We start from the raw sequence: 25,532 nt of genomic DNA on the forward strand, positions 1-25,532 counted from the left end.
TGGGTGGGTGGGGTTACTACGGTGGGCACGCTCTTTAACAATGGGACCCTTATGGATCCTGAGAACTTCACCTGGGAAACTGGGGGAAATATATGCACTATTAGCATTAGTTTATGTCCACTTGAAAAAAGTTATTTCTAAATTACGGGCCCGTCATGCACACTTAATGAATTTGCACTCCCCCCCCCCTCCCCCCCCCCCCCCACCCGAACACTAAAATTATGAGGGTAGAAAACTTGCCTTTCTCATCCTTACTTGGCGTTTCAGCAGTAGTTTCTTCCTCGGCAGAACTAGAGACAAAATAGCATGTAAGTAACACAATAAAAACTGACTTACAATGTAAATACATTAGAACGACAATTACTTAAAAAAAGTAAATATTCACCCACATCATATTTTCCGAAGGATAATTAATTGCATTACTGTTGAAACTACGGAAAGGTAGAATTTTGGAATATTGTGACAAGTTAAATGAAGTTGGACCGTTTAAATAAGCTAGAGTACTAACGTGAAGTTAGCATCAAGGAGGGTGGCCAATCGAAGGAAACATCTCATTCGTATCATTAAAGACCGTTAGCGTTGGGTCTAGAACTGAGAAAACGACAAACCTCTTTTTCTGATCACCCTCTTTGGCAGAGGACTCTTTAGAAGCAGATTCTTCACTCGGCTCCTCTTCAGTTTTCTCTTCGCTAGCCTTGCTTTCGTCCATATCCGATGTTTTCGACGTTTCCTCTGTAGAGTCTTCAATAGCTTCACTACTCTGATCCGCTGTCTTATCTACAACTACTTGATCAGAGTCCTTTTTATCTTCATCTGTCTTTTCACTTGACTCCTTGCCTTCAACTTCCAAAGATTCATCGGCGTCCTTGGTCTCAGCAACCGGTGTAGATTTTTTGTCTAATTCTAAAGTACTGTCCGTGGATTTGCTCTCTGCGCTCTTTTTGACGGTCTTCACAGCTCCTGCATCCTGTGTGACTGTCTGCTCCTTTTCGGAAGAGTCTTCCTTAAGTGGTTCAGATTTACAAGTTTCCCCCAAAGTGTCGGGCTTTTTCTCATTTTCTACGGATTTAACAGGAATAGAATGGCACAAGGTTTAATTACCAGGGAAATACAGCAATCACAAACTTGGAACTGGCAAGGCTGCCACACTAACTAAAGAACTTAAAGCTACACAGAGATTGGAAAATCTCAGCACACAACATTTATACGCATTCCAACAAAACGGAGTATTAAACTAAGACCAAAGAAGGCTATTCCCTAATGTTCACACCATGTAACTTCTGATCGATCTTCAAGTTCTTCAGAAAGTTGGCGCTGAAAACTTCGTCCACACATCTTCTGATGTTCCAGGTGCTTAATTATTTACAAATGCGATAGCTCACTTCCCCATTTCTGTAAATTTGGTTAATGCACGTATCCAATTAGAAAATCTTCCAGCGGCGACAGTGGGGTTGTTCTGTCCAGGAAACAAGTTATCAGATGATGTTCTTATGACGTGTGTGCTTGGTCTTCCAGAATCCTGGGATCTCTTATTCTCTACCCTACTTCAGCTACAATAAATAAAATTCACAACGGATGTTCTTTAAATATGACCAGACCTGTGGAACTTGAAGGAAAATCCATTCCTTTATGTTCTGACGTTTACCATAAAAAATAAATAACTTTGGTTCACCAAATGACTAGCAAAATAAAAGTTTACAGATCTGGTGATATTGTTTTCCAATCTCCATGAGCAGTGTTCGACGTGAATAGTCCATTACAGAAAGGATAGAAAAAGAGAGGCACTTTAATATGGTGAGATGGTGTAGTGGTTAAGAAGGGGTTAAAGAAAGCAAAACTTTAGAAAAATATGTATACAAACAGTACCTGGCTCTTCACTGTCCTCATCCGCCTCCTGCGAAAGAAAAAGAGAAAACGCTCAGTTTAAAGATTCCAAGTAACATCATTCCCTTTTGCTGACATTAAACTCGTCAATACAAAGTGATCAACCATCTCGTGTAGCTAGCTACACATGCTAAGTAAGGACCCTGTGCTAGAATGAAGTGATGTGCCTTGTGATACAATACTAAGATGCAGGCCGTGTCTGGGAATGATACCTGGCATAAGAGGCACAAACCCAACTAGGGGAACCAAGGAGATCTGAGCTGAGAGAAGTGCCCAGATGGAGCAGAGAGCATAAGCAAATCCTAAATGTGGTGATTGATAGTGCGCAATGGTTTCAGAATTGGAGGTCCATTCGGCAGTCCTTGGTGGTGGCTCTCCTTGCATCAAAGCAGGTCTGATGTTTTGATTTTCTCTAGTTTGCAAGCTGTACACCTCATGTCCTTCAAAGGAATGTAGTTGGTTTCTGTTAAGCATCAAGAGAGGAATCCTTCGATGTTGGACCGATGTGATGACTTTAAAGTAATGGGACGAGCCTAAGCAGGTAGGGTGCCATTCATGGAAGCCAGTGTGGCGAGGGTTCAAGTGGGTTCTCCTTCAAAATGGAGGGCTGAAGCCTACTATGGATTGTTTTCATGATGCACTCTTTATCGAACTGGGGTCTGAATAATGTGTTTGTCATGAGAAGTAAATGTTACTATGTTCGCTGATAACAGGGGAGAGTAATATATTTTAATGTCCGGTGACCAGACTTGAATATATAGTTGCATTGTCCAATGCTTGTACTTTAGATAGGTGCTCGATTTAAGTACTACTCCATTCCTTGGAATTATGGACGTGTGAAGTTAGTGCTCGAGTTTAGGCCAAGGGTTCCCAAATGCATGTTGAAGAGGAGGGGGATTCTTTCTCCACATGGGACTGGTATTCCGTGAAGCTTGAGGAGCCCATCCAGAGGGCCCGAGGGCGGTGAACCAATGCAAGACTCATAAATCCATGCATTCTTCCAGAATGTGGTCAACTGCGTTGAAGCTCCCATAGATGTGAAATACTTCAGAAGGCAAGAGGTGTCCACGGTTAAGCTTCACAAATGTGTATGAACCAACAACATGAGTCGGATGGAGAGGGATAGTCCAGCCGATGGCTCACAAGCCTGAGAGGAACTTTTAAGTTGGTGACGAAAATACAATCCAAGTAGATCACAACAAAATATGAACAAAGAGAAACTCCAGTGCTTCAAGTGGTTTAGACAGACACTGCATTGGAGGTGAGAAACGTCCCAGGAGTAGGTTTTCATAAGATGTGGTTAACAGATGGAGCCATGATCTGGTAATATGTTCCCAGTACGGGAACTAGCAGTGCTCTTTCTAGTGTGGGTGTCAACAAGAGCTTCTGGAAATAGCGTTTGCAGCCCCAGGCAAAATTAGTGGAGGGGGTTCAAAACAAACTACCCTGTTGAAATAGAGACACATGGTGAATTTAGTGTATAGTTTTACAGGAGGCATGGTAAACTTCCAATAAGGTGACCAGAACGTCTAGCACCGAGATAAAAATGCAAGCTCTACCTCACCCCCTTTTTGTTTGTAAACTAGATGGACTGGAAATCAGAAGTACTATTTTTTCAGTGCAAGTGAACTACAAATTAAAATGCTAATTTTATCGAGTGTATTTTATCTTACTATTTCACACAAACGTTTCTGCTGAGGGAGATGTTTTGGGGAAATACATTTGCGCTGACCTACTTTAATGTAGTGACTGCATGCCAAGGTGCACGACAAAATACAACACACTGACGTATTCTAGCCATTCCTTTTCATTCATCTGATACCAGCAGCCATCTGACTAAACTCGTACCCATTCGCATTAAGGACAGAACCCAACATGGTTTAATCTACCACCAAAAATGTTTTGGGAGCACTATGGTAATCCCAATAACCATTACTTTAAACACTGTGGGTATAAACAATTGCAGTTAGAATGTTTGCCTTTTAGAAATCAGAGGAAGCCTTCAAAATGGGTAGGTCGTCGAGCAGGAATAAGATAAAGTTACTAGTATTACAAGCCCTAAAGTTTTGCTAGCCGCAGTTCAGATCACCAATAACAGCCAGTGGTGTATGGCAAACGTTGCTTACACAACTGCAAGGATGGAAGAGCACGTACGGACAATTAGATGATCGGACAATCAAATATTTAGAACAGTTAAGTTATGTAATTTTGTAAAGCGCGCAGTTGCCCCAGCAAAGGGGCGTCCCGGCGCTGGAAACGGGCTCAGAAAGGCAGCAGGGCTAGCCCAGCTTCATTAACTATGCTCTAAAAGAATCAGTTTGATCCAATTTAGTAACTTACACAATTCTGTTTTGCAGTCAGGCGGCCATGAATATTTAGCTGGCCTAATAAAAAGGGAATTACACGCATAGAAGTGCCATTTGGTTACCTGCACTGGAAGACGTTTCAGAGTGGGGTGCTGGCCTGTGGCTTCCATTCATTGAAGCAATTTCCTGAAATAACTATGTGCCCATAGCAGCAATATTAGCCCATTTGAAGACCCTTTCTACAGTATGGGCTACGGCCTGATCCAAATCTGCGTTGCAGTTGTGCATTATGGACAAGAGATATATAAATAAACACGGCCAAGAGAGCGCTTTACATGAGTAGCAGACATGACCATACTCGTTTAATATAAAAAAAATTAAGTGATTTGGCATCGATTTAAGAAGTAAAAAACAGCAACAACAAATACCGGTAGTGTTGCTTGTTAATACCTGCACGGGTTTGTTTTGAAACTGGTCGTATATACAAAGTGCAGCAACTGTGCACCAGTGCACAAACAGGGCTAATTAATTATTTCAAATCTGACTTGCGTATAGTCCAGGACGTTTGTGAACCACCAAATGTCGGTTCTAGGCGCTTCAATGGGGCATGTCCCAGTTTGTCAAACGCAGCACTAAGCTCGTAAAGGTGCAAATAAATCTGGCATTAGAGAATCCTCAGTGTTGAAAGTAATCTAACATGAAAATACGACTCCCAAACTAAATTTTACAGAGCTAGTCAGAGGCCGAGTCCAATAGCACCCGACCAGACCCACAGCTGCCATCTGCCGCTCTGAAAAGTTAAATACGAAGTTTAATATCCCACCAAAATACAGGCCTCAAAAAATTCAAGGGAACCCATAACTGCAAAGGTGGGAGATGCAGCTCACTCTTGCGCAAAAAATCCCTGAATACATTTCTCGCTGACAAAAAAGGTGGCAATACATGCTTTGTGTTGAAATCAACATGGGCAAAGCAATTTTGCATTTAGTGTACCGCTCTTCTGTAGCCCTTCTCACCCCATATGGTTAAATCCCCTCTGTCCTTTTATGTCTGAGGCCTGAGCATGTGGTTTATGGCCTTGAGGCTCCGATTTCACCCATCCCATTGGGAGTATGCCTTGCTCTCACTTTGCTTGACTTTACAAGTGTGTAGAGCTGGGATCTCTCACTACATCTCAGACATTGTGAAGCAACAGCTATGTTGGCATGAGTGCTTAGTGGACCCTTGAGGTTTTTGTGCTTTCCTTTTTTTGTGTGTATAGAATGTGACTATAGTATATTTATTAAACATCACGGAGCAATATCCTTTTATATAAATTGTCTTATGCAGTTATGGATTCTTGCAGAAACTGACTGTTTAACGTACTTTCATGGTCTATTTATTGGGAATAAAGTTAACTTTGACAATGTTCCCATGACTGCACACAAGTAAGGATGTTTAGTTTTAGTTGTGTCGCAATTACAAGTCACTCTTAAAATTGAATCCTGCTCGTCCTCTAGCTACCAAAAGGAGCAAAAATTCCTGCGCACACTAAGCACCAAGATTATCAGTTACCAACAAGTCAGATGTCAAATGCACCACTCTGGCGTAAGTTGAAAAGTAATTCCATTATGTGTGATGCCTTTTAAGTATTCACTGCAATCACAGAAGCTCAAATTATGCGGCACACGTTACGTGCTACCCAATGCTTTTTTTTTTTACACGTTAACACTATCTGGGCAAAGGTAGTCTCATCGGTTGCCCTCCAACACACAAATACATTAATACGAAAAGCCTACCAGCGACAAGCAAAATATGCTGCAGCAGGGTTGGTAACTTTTGATCCGGTTGAGCTAGAAACAACGTGTTGATATCTGCAGATCGTGCAGCAGAAAGCGGATTATGTGGCAAACTAATTATCACAATCCCTGTGGCCGACAGCACCCCCGTGATCATTAAGAAAGCTGGTGGATCAAATTACGCCCATTTGACTACGTCCATCGGAAGGACTTCAACTCCCAGGCGCCCTTGCTGCTGCGACCTAAATTTAGCAGATCTAAAGGGCAATTTGACCTGGGAAAAACCCACACTGAATGTACACTTTCTATTATTACTTAGAGAGTGCAATGGCCAAGCTGGAAAACATGTATGGGATCATATAAAGTGCCATCTATTTTCTAAATGCTCCCACCAGCATAAACTGCCCAGATTGTAGGCAATTACGGCTATGTAATCCTATGAGACTCCTCAACAGACCATCCAAGAAGAACTGAGCTTCAGAGCTGCCCGATACTGCATCACATGTGTTTCCCATTAAATGATTACTCTTTACCTCGTCTTCCTCGGCTGCCTCTGGATTTTCTTTGTCATCCTTGTTTTCATCACCTGAATCAAGAGCAGCATCATCTATCTCTGCTTCGTCTAAGACGCTAAAATCCATCATGTCAATGTCCTGCATGTTTTCCTGAAAAAGAAAGATAGAATGTAACAAAAATTCCCCTCATTTCGGCGCGTTGTGTGAAATCCCCAACCGCACGTACCTGTCCCTCCCCATCCTCGTCAAGACCATTATCTTCAATACCGTCCTCGTCGGACTTGCGCCCTGAAAGAGAAAGGAAGTGTCCTATATTAAAACGAACATGGCTGTGTCAATGTCTGTTTACTACCATTCATGATCGGCCTTGTCACCGGCAAAGTTTTTAAAAGTTGCTAAGCTAAGAGATGAATTGACACAGAAAGACTATTTTCTATCAGTTTATTATGGATCTGATTTTAGGCTCTAACTGCTAGTGACAAAACAAGGAGACTCGAAGATTTTTGATGTGCCAAAGGCATCATATCTGGTGCACGTGACATTAGGAAGTGAACGGCCGTGGTGACAAGTGAAAACAAGCATTTACAATGCAACGGTCTCGACTTTGAAAAAGTTAGAGCTATTGGCATTGTAAATGACAACATTTTTATTTATAGGTGAGAATGGAACTAATGGGTTGAGCGTTAGGGGAGACGAGTTAACATGATGCACAGAGAGATAACAGGGATATATACTTTTCTCTTTTTTTGTGTTTAGATAATTTCAACAACAGTCTAGAAGTTGGAATATTTAATGAGCAGGATGATGGTTTTTCTTGACTAGTTCTAAGGTGAGAAGTTGAGATGTACTTCTATTGAGGCAAACTTGTGTCTTGGGTGGGGGAAGGAATGGCTTTTCCCGCCAGCTCTCGCAATTGATAGAAGGTTTTTTACATGGATGGTTTCTGGATAATACATTGCATGATACTGATGATTATGGTCAAAGAACTTGCGATTTCGTGGGGACTGATTTAGGAGGAATAAATGACAAATTACAAAGTAAGTTAATATAGGATAATTGTGTTATATTTTGAGCATGAAGGTATACGTAGTACAACTAGATGGTTAGTTTACTCTCTCTCGGATTTATTAGATTTATAGGACAAGATTGTGGATCGGTTGCTGGGATTGCAGATAACTAATAAGGATATTCTAAATGGCAGGTAAATTGTGGGAGGGGTCTATTAAATATTCCCCCACTCTGTCTTACCTTTGGCAAATATCCCCAGGGATATTTGTATAGCAAGATATGCATTTTAATGGGTATGAATAAGTAATAGAGGTGTCTTTTCTCCCCGTTGACACGTCTGTAGATTATACATCACCACAGATTTTGGGTCGCCTTCTGAAACTGAACTAAAGAAGTATTATTGAACAGTCATGCAATATATTGTGGCGGATTAGAATTCTGAAAGGTGAGCAATACAGCCATGTTTAGCTTGCTTAAACCTGTCAATTGGCATTATGACCAATGTGTGTTTAAATCGTTTTTCAGACTTTTATAATGTTCACCAGGTATATTGTGGTGGACAATTTGTTATTTCAGAGTACGGTCAAACATGATAACAGAGGATGTGATCACGTTGCGATAAGCTATTGATGATACAAGTTATTTATCTGTATAGCCAGACTGGTACATACATACCTACAGAGCCACACACAGAGCCACACACACACACAGAGAGCCACACACACACACAGAGAGCCACACACACACACACAGAGAGCCACACACACACACACAGAGCCACACACACACACACAGAGCCACACACACACACAGAGCCACACACACACACAGAGCCACACACACACACAGAGCCACACACACACACAGAGCCACACACACACACAGAGCCACACACACACACAGAGCCACACACACACACAGAGCCACACACACACACAGAGCCACACACACACACAGAGCCACACACACACACAGAGCCACACACACACACAGAGCCACACACACACACACAGAGCCACACACACACACACAGAGCCACACACACACACACAGAGCCACACCCACACACACAGAGCCACACACACACAGAGCCACACACACACACACACAGAGCCACACACACACACACACAGAGCCACACACACACACACACACACAGAGCCACACACACACACACACACACAGAGCCCCCCTCCCCCCGTCGGGACGCACCCTCCAGGGCCAGCATGGACGGGAAGTCCTTGCAGTTGGAGATGCCGGTGATGCAGGTCTTCCACAAGTTGGACCAGAAGGTGGCCGTGCCGTCGATGCTCGACACCTTCCAGTAGTCGGTGGGCAGCGTGGAGCAGACCAGCACCCAGCCAGACAGGGCCAGCAGGAAGGCCACGATCGCCCCCACCGTGCTGGCGAGGGTCACAGGTGTCAGAGCTGAGGGCACGGTGAGGGGTGAGGGCAGAGGGGTGAGGGCAGAGGGCTAAGAGCTGAGGGCACAGGAGTCAGAAGCGAGGGCCTAGGAAGAGCTGAGGGCACAGGGCAGGGTAAGAGCTGAGGGCAGAGGGGTAAGAGCGGAGGGCTCTTGCGGCTTGACTTATATCTCTCCTCTCACTCCCTGGGGTTCTCTCACGCTCTTAGGAGCCCGGGGGGGGGGGGGGGTTGCATTGGCCGTATCTCTCGGGACACGGCAGCTTCCAGAGGAGGCGGGGTGGGCTCCCAGCCTCTTCCTGTGGTCCCGCAGTCCAGCCCTTGGCCTGCCTGACTTCCGGTTCGGGCGTCGGGGACAATATCAGGCAAACTAGGGATAGGCACCCTCTCTAATTTAAATATAAAGCGAGGTGGGCACTCGTTCGGGCAATAAAAAAACAAGAAATCGCCGCAAGGTCCCTGGCGGGGTGGGCACTCGCCAGGGATTCCAAACTTGGCAATTAGCGAGAAAAATGCCGGGTGGCCACGAACAGAAATCGCTCCCAAGGCGCTGAAGACAAGTACAGCGCTTCAAGGCGCTTTAGAGAAGCGCCTTGTACCTAGGTTGTTTTATCTCATTCTTAGTAGGAGGATCCCAACATTCGGATGTCGATCACCACAATAATGGGCTCACATCCAAGATTTACGATGTATACTATTCTACGCAACGCGGCAACACCGGTGGAAGAAGTGCCCTGCTGCCAAGGTGAGCTGCAATCAACGCCGAGACCCCCGGTGCCCCACGGGCTGTCCTGCTGGCTGAGCTCCTGCCTGGCTGCTGCACCGGGGCTCCAGGTCGGAATCTACACAACTCGGCGACACCAGAGAAAGCAAGCGCACTGTTGCCAAGGTGAGCTCTGTGTCCCCCCCCCACTCTGCAAGCTGTGCTCTGCGCCCCCCCCCCCCACTCCACTCCCTGAGATGTTTTGGAGCTGTGATCGGGGATGTAACCTTGCAGATGGGAGGGGAGAGAGGTCTGAACGAGTGCAGGTGAGCGAGGACAACCCTACCCCCGTGAGACTCTCGGTGAGATCGTGGATCATTGCTCACATCGTGTCTCTCAGTCAGATTCCCTTCCGCCACCCCCCCCCCCCAATAATTGGCGCACAAGTATAAGTTAGTCTGCTCCCAAATGCAGTGTCTGCACAGGCGAGTGGGGGAGCTGCTTTTCCTGATTAACACTGTTGCAGCATGGTGAGCACGGTGTTCATGAGGTTCCTGAGCACGGTGTTCATGAGGTTCCTGAAGTTTTAGACACGCAAATAACTACTATGAATGCTCTGAATGATCTAACACAGCGGTACTGGCATGCAAAATTAATGCGGTGTTCAAAGCAGTCCCGGCACTCTCCACTAACTAAAATGGCGGGGGCCATAAAGAAGAGCCATAAATCTCCTCCACTGCCCACCAGATGACCATGAGGCTACATACCAATGAGCTCAGGGGTCACCAAAATAGAGATAAGACACGCTCCTCTCCTCATGCGCTCCTCTCCTCCTTGCAACACTGGAGCTGTACCTTCTCCCCACCAACTAACACAGATGATGGACTAACCAGACCTGCCCTAGAGTAGAAAGGGAAACCTAACTCTCTAAAGGACTTCAACAACAGACAAAGGACTACTACAAAAGACGCTGGTTTCTGCATGTGTTACTCGGGAGGCCATCTGATCATAACCTAAGAACTGGCCTTTTTATACCAATCCCACCCACCACAGACTTTACTTTACCTGTATTTTGAACATTTGTAATGTTCAAAGCACCTCTTATACCTATCAATGCAGTATTATACTTCTACCCGTATTTTTAACACCTGTAATGCACAGACTACTACCTCAGATACCTTGGTTGCTAACTAATGTCATTTCCGATTCTTGATTCATGTACACTACTGGCTTCATCTGTGTTCTGCTCTTATATTCGATCAGCAGTATACTTGAACCTGTATTCTGCACTATTCTGCACCTCCGCAACCTGCACCCATCCCCGCTTTCCTCTCCTGTTATGCACCGATTGCTCTCCCATATATCGCATTCTTCTTTTGTATTCTGCACTATTCTACACAGTTCTACAACCTGCACACATTCTCACTCTTCTCTCCTGTAGTGCACCGACTGCTACCTCATATATATCTGGCTGCTCTCTAGGGTCATCTCTACCTGTATGTTGAACATTTGTAATTCACAGACTGCTACCTCATATATTTTGATTGCTCTCTAGTGTCACTCCTACCTGTATTTTGAACATTGGTAATGCACAGTTTGCTACCTCATATTTCTTGGTTGCCAATTAATGTCACTTTGATCGGTGATTTTTAATTCATGTAATTGCTGTCTGCACTGGTATCCTGCCCTTATATACTATCAGTACTATACCTACACTTACACCTTGCTCTCTGTAATTTAATGTTCCTCAGGACTGAGTGTCTGCCTTTCTACAGTGATATAATATGTTGCTATACCGTATGCTATTATATGTTCACAGGGGTATTTTATTTACAGGGGCATTATATTCCCAGTTGGATCTTGCACATTTCACTCTTCCTTACCTGTAATGCACCGATGTTACCTCATATATTTACATCATATTTTTACACTCCAGACGTAGATAGGGTGTCGGCATTCTACAGTGATATCTCGTCAAGTAAATATTATATTGAGTGGACAAAAGACCAGCAGCCGAAATAAGGCTGTCGTGGTCTAAATACCAAGGGTCATGGCAGTGCGATGTGTAGAAGAACGCTACTTACTGGCCTCTGGATAAGATTGCTCCACTTAATATCTAGTGCCCTGAACAAGTCCTGCTCTAGGACGAAATGCGCCGGCTGTACCGTGTGAAAAGTTATACATTTTTACTTAGTTTTTAATCTACTGGAAATGGAATAAAGAGAGTTTGAAAAACATCTTGGTTTCAAAATAGATGTGTGGTGCAACTGTGCTTCTGTTTTGATCTATACAAAGGCACTTGTGGTTCCTGGTTAATTATTTCGTCAGTTTACTGAATTGGGGACATTTTTGGGGAACCACAGGGAAAAGGCGCCGGAGGTTGCGATAGTATGTCGATGGCATTTCGATCCTATTGAGTGAGGATCATCTTCAGGGCCGGGTTACTAAATGGAAGTGCAGGGGGCAATGTAATGTGCCCAGGAGGAAGGTCAATCGGCTAGGAAAAACTACAGCCAAGGTAATGAGGGAAGGGTGGCGCAGTCCAGTCCAAGGAGATCACGGGCGGAGGCAACAGCGTGGACTCTTAACAGGGGGACAGATGAGCAAGGGCCCTGGAAGGGGTCCACGGAGGATAGGATGTGCCTTTGTGACATCTAAAATCTTCCATGAGTCTCCCCGTTTTGTCAATGTCGTGTATGTTTTTGAACCAGCCATATCAATTATACAAGTTGAGATTGTAGTTTGTATTATATTTCCTCACCCAAAACTCATCGCGGTCTCTGAGTATACTCATGTTGATTATTTCACGTGAGGCACAGTTGACTAAATAACAGCAACTTTACCTTTTCCACTTCGTCTTGGCGTTTTCTTGGCAGTGGAGTCGGCCTCGATCGTGATTTCTTCTGGATCCCCGCCTTCCTCCTCAATTGCCTGGGTAAAGGGAGAAAAACGTAGGAGATGAACGCGTGTACTGAAATGGCACTCCGATAAGTCCACGGCGGTCGCTTTCGCGTTTTCCTGCCTGAGAACACCCTTCACCCACACCAGAACACTACTTCACCCTGGACGCGAGTTAGGTTGCACAATTACGACAATCCAAACTAGTGCAAAGGCAGACTGACAGATCCAAAAAGTCGGTACTGCATAACACAAAAGATACGCAAGCTACAGAAATGCCCAAAACCCAGTAATGCTTGCATGTGCTCACATGATGCCCACTGACCCGGGGGTTTTAGCGACACACTACGCTGTCTGACGAGGGACCTAGTCTCATTTCTACTACGCTCAATTATTAATTACATCGTGAGATCTGCCGAAGAGCTGCTCGGGGGCTCGCCGCCCAGCGCCTAACGGAGGTACGGCAGGCGCCAAATAATGGCGGCCGAGACGGCCATTTCACCGCTTAGGTTGGAGCCGGCGATCGCTAATAAGCAGCCTGTACCCCCACGTGCTTTAACAGCATATGCTGCGGTATTAAGGTATATCTGTTCGCACAATGACGCGTTGTGCCCATCGCCGGCTAATTACTAAGCAGCATTTTTACAACTTTTCAGACTAGCTCCAATATGGTACATATATACACATCCAAAACATACACAGGGGATCGCCACTACAGAAAAGCAAATGTATTGCATCGGCACACATTGTCCCCTATGTAATGTAAGACCTTTCTGTTTTTCATAGTGTGTATGTGAAGCGCTCTGATGCCTACGGGTCTAGCTAGCGCTATATAAAACGTTCTCATTTAATCAATTGTCCAACACACCAATGCAGCGTGCAAATAAATGTAGGGGTGTTCGCGGGCTGTTTATAGGGGATGCACTCGCCGTTTAAAGAAGTTTCGTGTGTGAACCCGAGAGCTCGCTTTGAGTACCAGGACATTTAGTACGATATTCAGGAATTATCTGGGTCCACAGAACTAGAGTTTGAGATGGGTTATACTGGATACGTTCCCACCCCGGTGGTCATCAGCAACATTAACAAAAGTCAACGGCAGAGCACAAATTGAAATAATGAAAGACCGCTTACATTTCAGGAAAACAAGCGTAAAAACAAGCGTAAAAAAGGCGGGCTTCGCTTAAGTACGACACGAAGGTTATGTCCTTTATTCAAACTCTCACCTTCTTAAGCCTCTCCATCAAGGCGCTCTTGTTTCCGCCACTGTCCAGGTTACGCTTCTTTAACTCCGCCCGGAGATCGATCACACGGAGGTCGCTCAGCTTGCGGCTCTCCCCGGTGTCGGAGGCCGCGCCCGACTCGGCTCCAGAATCCGCCATGCTGAAAGCGCAGTGCAGGAAGTAGAGGCCTACGAAACGTGGGTCTTCTTAACACGTTTTAATGCCGGATGCCGCTATTCCACGGTCCCCGTACGTGCTCGGAGCCTCCTGTAATGTTCCCTCCGGCTCTGTAAGCTCCGTCCTTGGGGCTGTGCTGTTTCTAGTCTCCGACCGGCTCACCTCCCGAGTCCGCACGGTTACGACTCGCGCACAAAATGGCTTCTCCAGTCTAAGGGAGCCGACAAAACGCAGGACTCAAGACACGCGAGACCTCCAACCCAGATCTCGCGAGAACTGCTGATTCACAGCCTACTGTACAGCTAAAGAGCTATGCACAGAGGGCTGCCATCTTATCAGGGCTATGATATTACAAAAATACAAATATATTAGCTTTCTTGGAATTAGAATAACATTAAAAAAAATCCTAGTAAAGTTACTAGAATTATATGTTTTTTAAAGTTGGAGATTTTAATATATTTTTATTTTAAATTAGTATGTCGACAATACACTATGCATACCTTCAAAACGCTGTAAAACGTAATGTATTATTTTTTTACCTGCCAAAAAATGAGCTGGTTCAATTTGAGGTGGCCGTAGCTTATTCCATGTTCTTATACTCTTAACACAGCCGCTTGAAGTCTGTTGGACAGTATTTTATCTTGTAGCCGCACATTCGCTTCAGTCTGACTCGGTGTTTTTAGGCAACTTGATTTCGCGCACTGACATTAGAGAAAGGCGACGTGGGTGTCGTTTTTGGCGGTTTGTGTAGCTCAAGGCTACAGTAAACTGTGTTGAGAAGCCTCAGTAAATGCTGAAGCTCGAACTACCATACTAGGGTTCGATTAGTGTGGTAGTCCCCAGGCGCTTCCAACACTTTCTCTGCTGTAAATATTTATTGTTTAATTTATTTTTATGAAATGATTTACCATTTTGTAATTCTTGAACTTATATAACTGTTTTTGGTAATTTGGCCATTAGAACCCACTGAAACTATCCTGTGGCGACATATGCCAACATAAAGCGCCCTAGCACCTTTAAGTCATGCTCGCAATACTTTAAAATGCATAAATAATTCAACTATTAGATAATGGTTCTAGGCGTAAAGCATAATTCAATGGTACCTTTGTTTGATCTTAAAAATTTCCAGCAAAAACCATGTGTCTAGTCTCCTTATCCCAGTGCCCGTTGTGCCACGTACTTCTTCAGTTTATACTTTCCAGTGGCCGTTTTACCCAGTGAGCCCACAGTCTTCTTAGTCAGTGTGTGATCATGGCCTGTTTTATCCAGTGTCTTCAGCACACTGTGTGCCTACGGACTCTTGCACTCAGCGTCCACAGCACACTTTGTGCCCATGGACTCTTTTATCCAGTGTCCACAGCGTGCCCATTAACTCTTTTATCCAGCCTCCCCAGTTCACAGTGTGCACCTGATGCAGCGGTTCTCCAAAAATAATTTCTAAAACCATATCACCTTTCCCTGAATCACCAGAACATACATTTACTCACCAGTGGGGCCCATATCACTGTGAGCTATTCACAAACACTCCTACCTTACTTCATGGATCAGTGAATTTCAATGGAGAACTGCTGTATCATAGCGAAATGTCTAAATTAAAACTGAACATTTATACTATTTACATCTGCAGTATAAGGAGTTTTACCATGGTTTTATCGACAAAATTATACATTTAGACATATCGCCATAAGGGCCGATGGGTCTGCTTGTAAAAAATTAGGCGTAGGAAAACTCAAGACCATCTTAATTCTCCATTTATTTCATTTTTATTTAAGCAAATTTTAACATGTCTAAAGTTTATTCTCTTTATTTGTTTATTTTAAAAGAACAAGGAAGGAGCGTACTAATCACATGTGCACAAAACCAAATATATGTAACAAAAAGTCCGGTCAACGGAACAAGGCTGACGACAGGATGTCTGTGAAGGCGGCTATGGATTGATTTATAGATAATTTCAACAACAGTCTAGAAGTTGGAATATTGGACAACAAAATATTTAATGAGCAGAATGATGGTTTTTCTTGACTAGTTCTAAGGATAATACACTGCATGATACTGATGATTATGGTCAAAGAACTTGTGATTTCGTGGGAACTGATCTAGGAGGAATACATGACAAATTACAAAATTTATATGACAAGATTGTGGATCGGTTGCTGGGATTGCAGACAACTAATTAGGATATTCTGAATAGCAGATTATACATCACCACAGATTTTGGGTCGCCTTCTGAAACTGAACTAAAGAAGTATTATTGAACAGCCATACAATATATTGTGGTGGATTAGAATTCTGAAAGCCCTGAGGACGTCCCATCACGGGACGAAACGCGTCGGCTGTCGAAATTGTACTGTGAATTATGAAAATCTGTCGAAAAGAATTAAAGAAATCAATGAAAAACTGAGAAGACGTCTCTATGGAATATGAATCATTGTGACTTTTTGTTACATATATTTGGTTTTGTGCACATGTGATTAGTACGCTCCTTCCTTGTTCTTTTAAGTTTAACTTGGTTGTGGGGAGGCTGGCGGTACCTCTGAAGGGGGTTGAGCGTATTCATTAGACATCATTTTGCAAAATTGCCCTGCAGTGTGACCAATTCAAACCCCACATCGCCCAATTCGTATTAGTAGTATCTTTATTTGTTTCTTTATTTCAAATGACATTTAAAGAATGAGAGTTTATCTCAGAACAGTTAATTTCATTTATTTAAGAAAACTCAGAAATAGACATTATCATTTTAAATTCAGAATGCAAGTGTTAGCAAATGACAGATAGTTCCCAAAATTCATTCTCTTAACTTCCCTAACTAAAAACCCTCACCTAAAGTGCATTTCCTGCTCAAAGAAAATTATAAATCAGTCAGAATCTTACATCTCAGGAAAATCAGCATCCAGCAGCAACTCTGGTAGAAATCGAGAAGAAGGTTTTTCCTCGGTAAAATCAGCACTTTTTAAACCTTTTTCACTAGTTCTATCTATCTAAAAGAGTAACTTTCTGCATAAAATCGAGTTCTGATTGGTCAATTTGGGGTGGATGAGCATCACCTCATCATCACATTATACTTTTTCCTTCCATCAGTAATTTTTTAATGGGTCTATTGTCTGTCAGAGTCCGGCCTAGTCGAGTTCCTTGATTGCAACTTTTTCTGATTTTCACACGTTCTGAACCATTGCGATCATCACTTGGCAGCCATCTAAATTTCCAGGCCACCCCGACCTTGAACTGCCTTCCTTGCAGGCACAAGCAGCTTGCATTCATTCTCGTCTTTTCAGTCGCGCATGCGCTTTATTTCTTTGCTGTCACAGTAATCGAGCGACTCCATTTAAATGTAGGCCTCACGAGCCAGAATGGGAACTATCAAAGAAACAAACACAAATAAAAGTTAATTTAGGAAAAATAGCCTTTCTGTTTACCTCCCCCCTTACTAAGGTTTTCCCTATTAGTAGGTACCTAGCAAATAAGCCACATTTATGCATGATATGCTCACCTGTTTCCAACCTCGAGTCACAAATACATAAACAAAAAGCACATTTATGCTGCATTCCATTATTTTAAAGCTGCTTATTAGTACAAGACACGACAATATCACATTATTAGTTAATTATAATTGCAACACGTAAGCAAAATTAATTCCCACGTGTGTCTGTGTGTGTGCAACTTTTATTCTAGGTTGATTAGTTTTACACGCCATTCCATTAGTTCAGATTATAGTTATGGAAGTATGACTTTACAAGGGGTACACAAAATGTTGTTTCTCCACCTTGCTCCATCACACCTGGAATCTTTTATACAGAGTCCAGTGTCTGCTGCCTCCCTTATCCAGTGCCTGTTGTCCTGAGTTTTCCCAAATGGTTCTTTACCGAATATCCAGTTCGTCAAAATCCTCCACTGTCCATTTTCCATGGTTTGCAGTGTCTCCATTGAATCTTTTATAAAATAGAAGTGGGTTCCCCAATGGGACTTTAGGATACTGGCAGGAAATAGGGGAAATAACAGCTGAATAGAAAAAGGAAAGACCCTGCCAGGGTTGATGTCAAGGTCCCTCAGGGGGATCCTTACATTCAAACAAGAGGTGACAAGGGTTACATATCAGAGCTGACACTTCATCACACAGAGTCCATACACCTTTTTATGGAAAAATATATGATTTATTTGTCATTTGTTAGACTAAAGTTTATATAGAAGAATCCATATAGGTGCTTAGAAAAAATATAAATAAACAAGTGATTTCGAGTCTAATATATTACATGTCATGATTAGCATTGAGCAACATGCATTTATCCAGGTCCCACACACTCCCAAAGTCATCCACTAAAAATACTCTCACTCACAACCTCATTCACTGCAATAATTATACATTCATACATAGAAAGTTATAAAGGTACATGGCAGCCTGCAGGGAAAAATGTCTAATAGCCGCTAGAGCTAAGGTTATAACATGGAGGCAAAACAATGTGGACAAGATGGTAGAGCAAAAACTACACTGAAGCCATCTATGTGGGTCACGCCCATTGAATCTTTTATCCAGTGTCCCCTGCACAGTATGCCCATGGACTCTTTTATCCAGCGTCCACTGCATGCCCATGGACTCATGTATCAATTGTCCACAGCACACAGCGTGCCTATGGACTCTTTTATCTAGTGGCCACAGCACACAGTGTGCCCGTGTACTCTTGCATGCATTGTCCACTGCATACAGTATGCGTATGGACACTTGCATCCAGTCTTCACATCGCACAGCGTACCCATGGACTCTTTTATCTAGTGGCCACAGCACACAGTGTGCCCGTTTAGTCTTGCATGCATTGTCCACTGCACACAGTATCCTTATGGATACTTGCATACAGTCTTAACATCTCACAGTGTGCCCATGGACTCTTTCATCCGGTGTCCCCCACAAACCATATGCTCATGGACTAATTTATCCAGTGTCCACAGCACACAGTGTGACGATTGACTTTTTCATCCAGTGTCTGCAGCGGGTAGTGTACCCCTAGACTCTTGCATCCACCGTCAAAAGGGCACATTGTGCCAATGGTATCTTGCAAAAAGTGTCCAAGGCGCATAGTTTGCCCATGGACTTTTGCATTCAGCGTCCTCTGCACACAGGGCTTGATTTAGATCTCAGCGGACAAGTTACACTGTCACAAAGGTTACGGATATCCGGTCAGCCGAAATAATAACTCCCATAGAATAGAATGGGATTAATATTTTGGTGGACAGGATATTTGTCATCCTTGTGATGGAGTAACCCGTCTGCTGAGACCTAAATCAGGACCACAGTGTGCCCATTGACTCTTGCATCCAGCGTCCACTGCACACAGTGTGCCTATGGACTCTTTTATCCAGCGTTCCCAGTACACAGTGTGTCCCTGGAATCTTTTATCCAGTGTGTGCTGCCTCCCTTATTTAGTGCATGTTGTCCTGAGTTTTACAACGCTGAAATCCTGGCTGTTTCCCTCAAATGAAATCATCAGTTCTACTGCTCAGTCTCCCTCCATACACTCCCAGCACCAAGATGTCGTGGCATTCGAGCGCTTTAAAAATGACTATCCTATCCTATATGGTTCTTTATCGAATGTCCAGTTCATCAAAATCCTCCACTATCCATTTTCCATGGCTTGCAGTGTCTCATTGGCCTATTTTATCCAGTGTCCACTGCACTCAGTATGCCCATGGACTCTTGTATCCAATGTGTACAGTGTGTTCATGGACTCTTGCATCCATTGTCCACAGCACACAGTGTGCAAATGCATTCTTGCATCCAGTGTTCACAGTGCACAGTGTGCCTATGGACTCTTGAATCCAGTGTCCCCAGAAAACAGAATGCTCAGGGACTATTTTATCCAGTGTCTACAATGCATAGTGTGCCCATGTTCTCTTGCAAACAGTGTCCACAGCGTATAGTGTGCTGATGGACTCTTACATTCAGGGTCCTCGGCACACAGTGTGCCCATGGACTCTTGCATCCACCGTCATCTGCACACATTGTGCCCATTGACTATTTTATCATTTCTCCACAGCATACAATGCTGCTACCTCGAGGAGTGCGGTGGGTGTTTGGTGGTTGGGGACGATGTTTCTCTGTCATTGGAGGTTGCGATTGCGGACTACAGTGGGTAGCAGATAGTGGATTGCAGGCAGGGTATATAGGTGTATGTATACCCGCGCCCTCCCCCGCCGCTGGTGCCGCTGGAGTCAGCTAGAGTCAGCAGGACCACCATTAGAGCCGCCGGGCCGCGGGCCGCGTTCAAGCCCACGGCCCCTCTTCTGAGATCGTTTGTGGATCTACAACGCATACAGAACGCCTCTGCGAGACTCATCCTCGACATCCCTCGCCACAGCCACACATCCGCCCACCTGAGAAACCTGCACTGGCTCCCCGTCAACAAGAGGATCACATTCAGGCTCCTCACTCACGCACACAAAGCGCTCCACAACATGGGCCCCGAATACCTCAACAACCGCCTCTCGTTCTACACTCCAACCCGCCAGCTCCGCTCCGCCAGCCTCGCCCTCGCCACCGTCCCACGGATTCGCAGAACCACCGCCGGAGGAAGATCGTTCTCCTACCTGGCAGCCAAAACATGGAACTCCCTCCCCGCACACCTACGAATGACCCAGAACCATCTCACCTTCAGGAAACACCTCAAGACCTGGCTTTTCGAGCAGTAGCAGCACCCCCTCCCCTCAGCGCCTTGAGACCCTTACAGGTGAGTAGCGCGCTCTATAAATGTTTTTGATAGATTGATTGATTGATCTCATTTGAAGGTCCTGTCACAGTCTTGACAACAGGCGGGGGCACCCAGAAAGCAAACAGAGCCAGCAATCGCGGACCAAGATGTTTGGAGGGATCACACTGAAGTTGGCCATAGTCCCCCTGGGTCAAAGGACATGTCCAGCGGAAAATTAAGTTTGATCGACTCCAAACATATAGCAATGAAGTGCAATAACCCGGGATGTTAGCTTCATGGATTCCTAAATTCAATTCCAGGGGCCCACAGGATGTAATAAACCATACAAGAATCCTAAAATTGATAAAGGCTTTACCAGGCCTGGACCATGTGGTGTCAGATGATAGCCATTACATCAAGTTCCTACCGGCTAGAAGAAGACAGTCCTTGGATCCCGCACTTGTCACGTTTTCTGCTCCAGACCTCTCAACCCAGGTCGTGGAGAGACAGAAGTTGCTGAAGTCCTGGGGCATAGAAGTGATAGCCTTCCGGGGGATTGGCACCCACACCCGCTGATAGAGCAGCAGCACCCCACCAAGGCGGTAGATCCTTCCATATGCCAAGCGCGAGCTGAGCATCGGCAAGCGCGCCCTTAGGACCCGGCCCCCCGGCCCCCGCCCTCCTACCTGTTCAAGATAGGGGCGACCGGTCTGCCCCAATGGGCGACCGGTCGCTGACCACTTCCGGGGTCAGGAGGACGCACTTCCGGTGCGACAGAGGGGCGGAGCCTGGTGACCTATTTAGGCACTGGGGGCAGTGACCCCGGCCTCTCCTTCCTCTGTGGCACCGGATCGTGGCGGCCTCCCTGAAGCGTCCTCCCTCCTACAGCCCTTAGGATAATTTGAACTCTTAGTTTTAAAGTTCCTTAGTTGTGAATTTCTTTAAGTTTTAAATGCCCCCGTATCCCCTCGTTCGGAGCTGGAGGTCATCGGGCCACGAGTCAACCCAGCCAAGTGCGTGGCGGGAGGCGACAAGGAGGAGAGGCGCGTCGAGTTGTAGCCGTCCATCTCGCCAGGTGAGGAGTCGGGGGTGCCTGGGGGGCCTGTGGGCAGCCGCGGATTGCGGGAGGGGTATCGGGCGATGGGTTGAAGCCGGCTCCGGTGGTCTGCGGCTGCCGGCAGGACTCCTGGGCATGCGGGCTCCTTCCTGGTGGACGTGGGCGGGCTGAAGGGGGGGCGGAGAGTAAACTGATCACGGGCCACCTTTATTAACTGTATCTCCTCGCGTTGGGTCGGAGGTCGGCGGTCTTTCGCCTCAGGAATCAGCGTAGATGTGTCTCAGGTCCTCGTGGATGATGGCGGCGACGAGAATGGGCCGGATTTCACGGCCTCGGCGTCGGGAGACAGGCATCGTGCCAGGTGAAGTGGGAGGTGGGCTCGGGGGGCCTGGGGGGCAGCCGTGGATGGCAAAGTAATTATGGCGGACCGAGGGTGTCCGGATCGGGTGGTTTCGGCTGCTGGCGGGGGCCCCTCGGGCGTGCTGTTCACCTCGTGTATCAACGTGGGCCGGGGGAGATCGTAGCAGGGATCGAGGCGGCGGTACAGTGCACGGGTCGATGTAATGGATATTTCTTGATGTGGTACATGCGGGCTTGTGACGGGCTCTTCCTTGCTTTCTCGCGCTGGTGGGTGCTCGTTTTGGCGAGGGGAACCTAGGTAGGCAATAGGGTTGTGGTGCTGTATTTGAAGATGTAGCGTATGCGGGGAAGTGGAGCTTGGTTCACGTCCTCTCGGTGCTCCGACCGGAATATGTGTAGGGCAGAGTACATCTGAGCTGCATCACATCTCTACAGTTCCATTGTGCAGCTTTACTTTTTTGGGGTACCGGACGGTGAAGTAATTTCCCAGTATCACACTACATTCATGCGTGCGCAGCGAGTATGAGGTAGCCGAGGGAGGGTTCACGCAATGCAGGCTGCACTGTTCAGTGAGTTGTCGGGTTAGATAGCTTAGGGATTGGGCAGGGAATTGAGGCTGCTCCGTCCATCGTGAAGCCTTTTGAATTGGCTCCGGATGAGTTTGGTCTGGGGAACGGACACGGCTCTGGTCTATTGAGGACGCCATGTCGTACTTGGAAGTCAGGTTTAGTGCAGGGAGTGGGGGCGTCTCTATACCGTCTCTGTTGCTTGCAGTGGATGAGAACTGCTTGGCGATCCGAGGGCGGCAGTTGCATCGCGTCCCCCTGCTGATTAGATGGGAGTCTCGAGTGATGGGGAGTGAGAACAGTGCTCCCTCGGCAGGGCCGCGTCTGCACATCTGTGAGGGGCATTTAGTTTGGTTCCCGACCTCGGTGCGAGGGAATGCTGGGACCAGTGTGCCGATAGTTGTGCGGGTGTCCTGCAAATCGCCGCATTAGTTGCTAGGACCCGGGTATTAACTTGCGCTTGGCAAAGTTTGTTTGGGAGCGCTATGTCAGGTGGCGGCCGGCAACAATTTGGAAGCAATGCTTTGTAAGTTTATGGTATTTCTATATTGTCCAAATCTTGATCTGAGCGTCCAAACGGGCATTATAAAGTGCCTTATTTCCAAATCTTGATCGGAGCGTCCAAATGTGCATTATAAAGTGCCTTAGTTCCAAATCTTGATCTGAGCGGCAAAATGTGCATTGAAGTGCCTTATTTCTGTAGAGTGTTAGTATGCATATATGCATTACGGGGTTCTCGTCAAGAGTGTGTCCTCATAAAATATGTCTTAGTTTGGAAGTTATATTGATATCAGTTTGACACGGCGGGGCTGCAGTCTGGGGGACTTCTCAAAGTGTTGAACGCTGAGGGATAGGTTACATAATTGCTCCGTGCACATTTAAAGAAGAGGGGTTGAGATGAAATGTTGTTGTGCAGCGGCGCTTCGAGGGAGAATTTGCGGACTGGTCACGGAGGTCTCATAGTAAATTAAAACGCCTCAACTCTCCTGCAGCGCCTGTTAGACATTGTTAACAGGGCTCCTTGCTCCTCAACTCCTCCGCCGCGCCTGTTTGGGCGGTGCCGGGAGGAGCCGGACTTTCTGGGTTTAAAACAAGGTTGAACAATTCAGCGCTTTAAGCTGATAGCTGCGCTAACCGCTCTGGTAACTGACTGCGCTGCGATAAAGCGGAACAGGGGCCTTTATCATTACGAAAGGCGACGTGCTTCTTGTAAGTTATGTGATTTTCTGGCGGGTAACATGGCTCCTTGCTAGCTATATTAATTGTTACATTAACATAATATGTGTATGTATAAAGGGCACATTCACCCATTAGCTGGCCAGCGGGAGTCTGAACCCACGATACAGCAGCAGAAAGATAAGAGATACGTAAGGTCTAGAACTGGTACATAACATATAGGACGATTATGATACAAAGGGGTAATGGAACTTTTATTGTAATAGGTTCTGATAATAATTTTGAACGTACAATGTCCTACGTTATTGAACACTCGATGATTTGAGGTGTTTCAGCATACTATGGAATAATTTGGCCGAGCCGGCAAGTCAGCTTGTTTAAAAAGGGGCTCTAACTGGGTGGTAATGCCTACTTGGCTCAACTGGGAAACGTGGGAGGTCATTACCCAGCAGTCATATGGAAGGTGCCATCATCCTCTAAGCCAATTTTAACAGTCACTCTTCAGACTGACAATTCGTGACCCCTGAAAGCACGTGGCACTAGCATTAAGGCACGTCCTAGTGGGCATCATCCCTGTGCGAAATTGCCTTCATTCATATTTTTGGTTCTTCTCAAACATTAGGAGTTTACAGTCCCAGTTTTTTCAGGATATCTTCAGCTGAGCGGCATCCGGGGAACGTAAAAAGTTTGGAAATATAGACGTTCTATAACACCGGAGAACGAGTTTTAATGTATAGCGGTTTGTCCAGTACAACTACATTTAACGCGCTTTGGCAATATCAATTGGTCTTGCTTTTTAATTATGAAAGCGCCTTTTCTGTCCTACGTGGGGGTACACAAGTATCAATTGGGCACACACTCTGTAAATCACATGGCACTCGTATCAATTCAGCGATGCACTGTTTAGCTTCCCAGTCAGCCTCTGACACAATGGCAAGAAAATGCACCCAAATTCAGCAACAAAAGCTACGCAGGTGGGAAAGGATGCCTTGTACACGCAACATATGTTGCATTAAAATAGGACTAGAGCAGAGGGGGCCAGTTGGCAATTGGATGGGAAATAGTCTATACTATGGCGGTTAAAGCGCGACCATCACAATGGGTATCAATATATCGGTCATATTGGGGGGGGAAGACAGTGAATGTCGTCGACCAGTTGCATGCCATAATTTGCATTCTTAGTGGAATGACCACGTGTAAGGTGGAGCACCGCAGATGAACCGAGGGGCCAGCACACCGTTAGCATTGCTGGGCGCAATAAGCAAGGCGGCCAATGACTGAGACAGTCTGAGCAATTTCCCGAGGCAGATAGTGGTCCTGGGTGAAAGCTGAGGATAAATGGTAGACCATTTCTGAACATAGTAGACCCATTGGCCCTGTGGATATGTGGGGTGGGTAGGGGTGTGTTATCGGATGATTAAAAGGTAAACATGGAAAGATCCGGGCATATATATAAACGATTTTAGTAGGAATCAGTACACGGAAAATTCACTCCCTAATAGGGCAGTCTGGTATGTGGTGGGACAATTTACCTATCGGTAGGTTTTAGCATTAGAAATTACAATCCCCCCCCCCCCCCCTCTTAAAAGCCGGTTGACACAGAGGTATGTTTTTTCGCAATTATTCGGTCTAGGCTGACATACGTGGCATGCCTTGTCTTCGAAATAATAAAGAATTCAGGCCTACGGACACAGAATTATGTTATTCCAGTGAATCAATCGGACCTGTAGCAATAATTGGTGGCTTTTGCCATAAGTAGCAGAGTGAGGCCTCATAACAGAGTGCATA

At 45.5% G+C, this 25,532-nt stretch overlaps 1 protein-coding gene across 2 annotated transcripts in view; it reads right to left on the reverse strand.

Moving 5' to 3' along the window:
* LOC144798897 (scaffold attachment factor B2-like) overlaps positions 1–14,150 on the reverse strand; it is a 42,437-nt gene extending 28,287 nt beyond the window's left edge. Inside the window, exons 1-7 of one of the 2 annotated variants that reach the window (XM_078669992.1) lie at positions 13,738–14,150; positions 12,460–12,547; positions 6,710–6,771; positions 6,502–6,633; positions 1,867–1,894; positions 609–1,059; positions 241–290 (exon numbers count right to left, since the gene is read on the reverse strand). In XM_078669992.1, coding sequence (XP_078526118.1) covers positions 241–290; positions 609–1,059; positions 1,867–1,894; positions 6,502–6,633; positions 6,710–6,771; positions 12,460–12,547; positions 13,738–13,893 — 967 coding nt within the window. In that variant the 5' untranslated portion in view covers positions 13,894–14,150. The remainder of the gene's footprint in view (positions 1–240; positions 291–608; positions 1,060–1,866; positions 1,895–6,501; positions 6,634–6,709; positions 6,772–12,459; positions 12,548–13,737) is intronic. The other variant, XM_078669993.1, reaches the window with a different exon arrangement.
* Between the last annotated feature and the right edge of the window lie 11,382 nt (positions 14,151–25,532).

Source organism: Lissotriton helveticus, chromosome 12, assembly GCF_964261635.1.
Source record: "Lissotriton helveticus chromosome 12, aLisHel1.1, whole genome shotgun sequence".
NCBI lineage: Eukaryota > Metazoa > Chordata > Amphibia > Caudata > Salamandridae > Lissotriton > Lissotriton helveticus.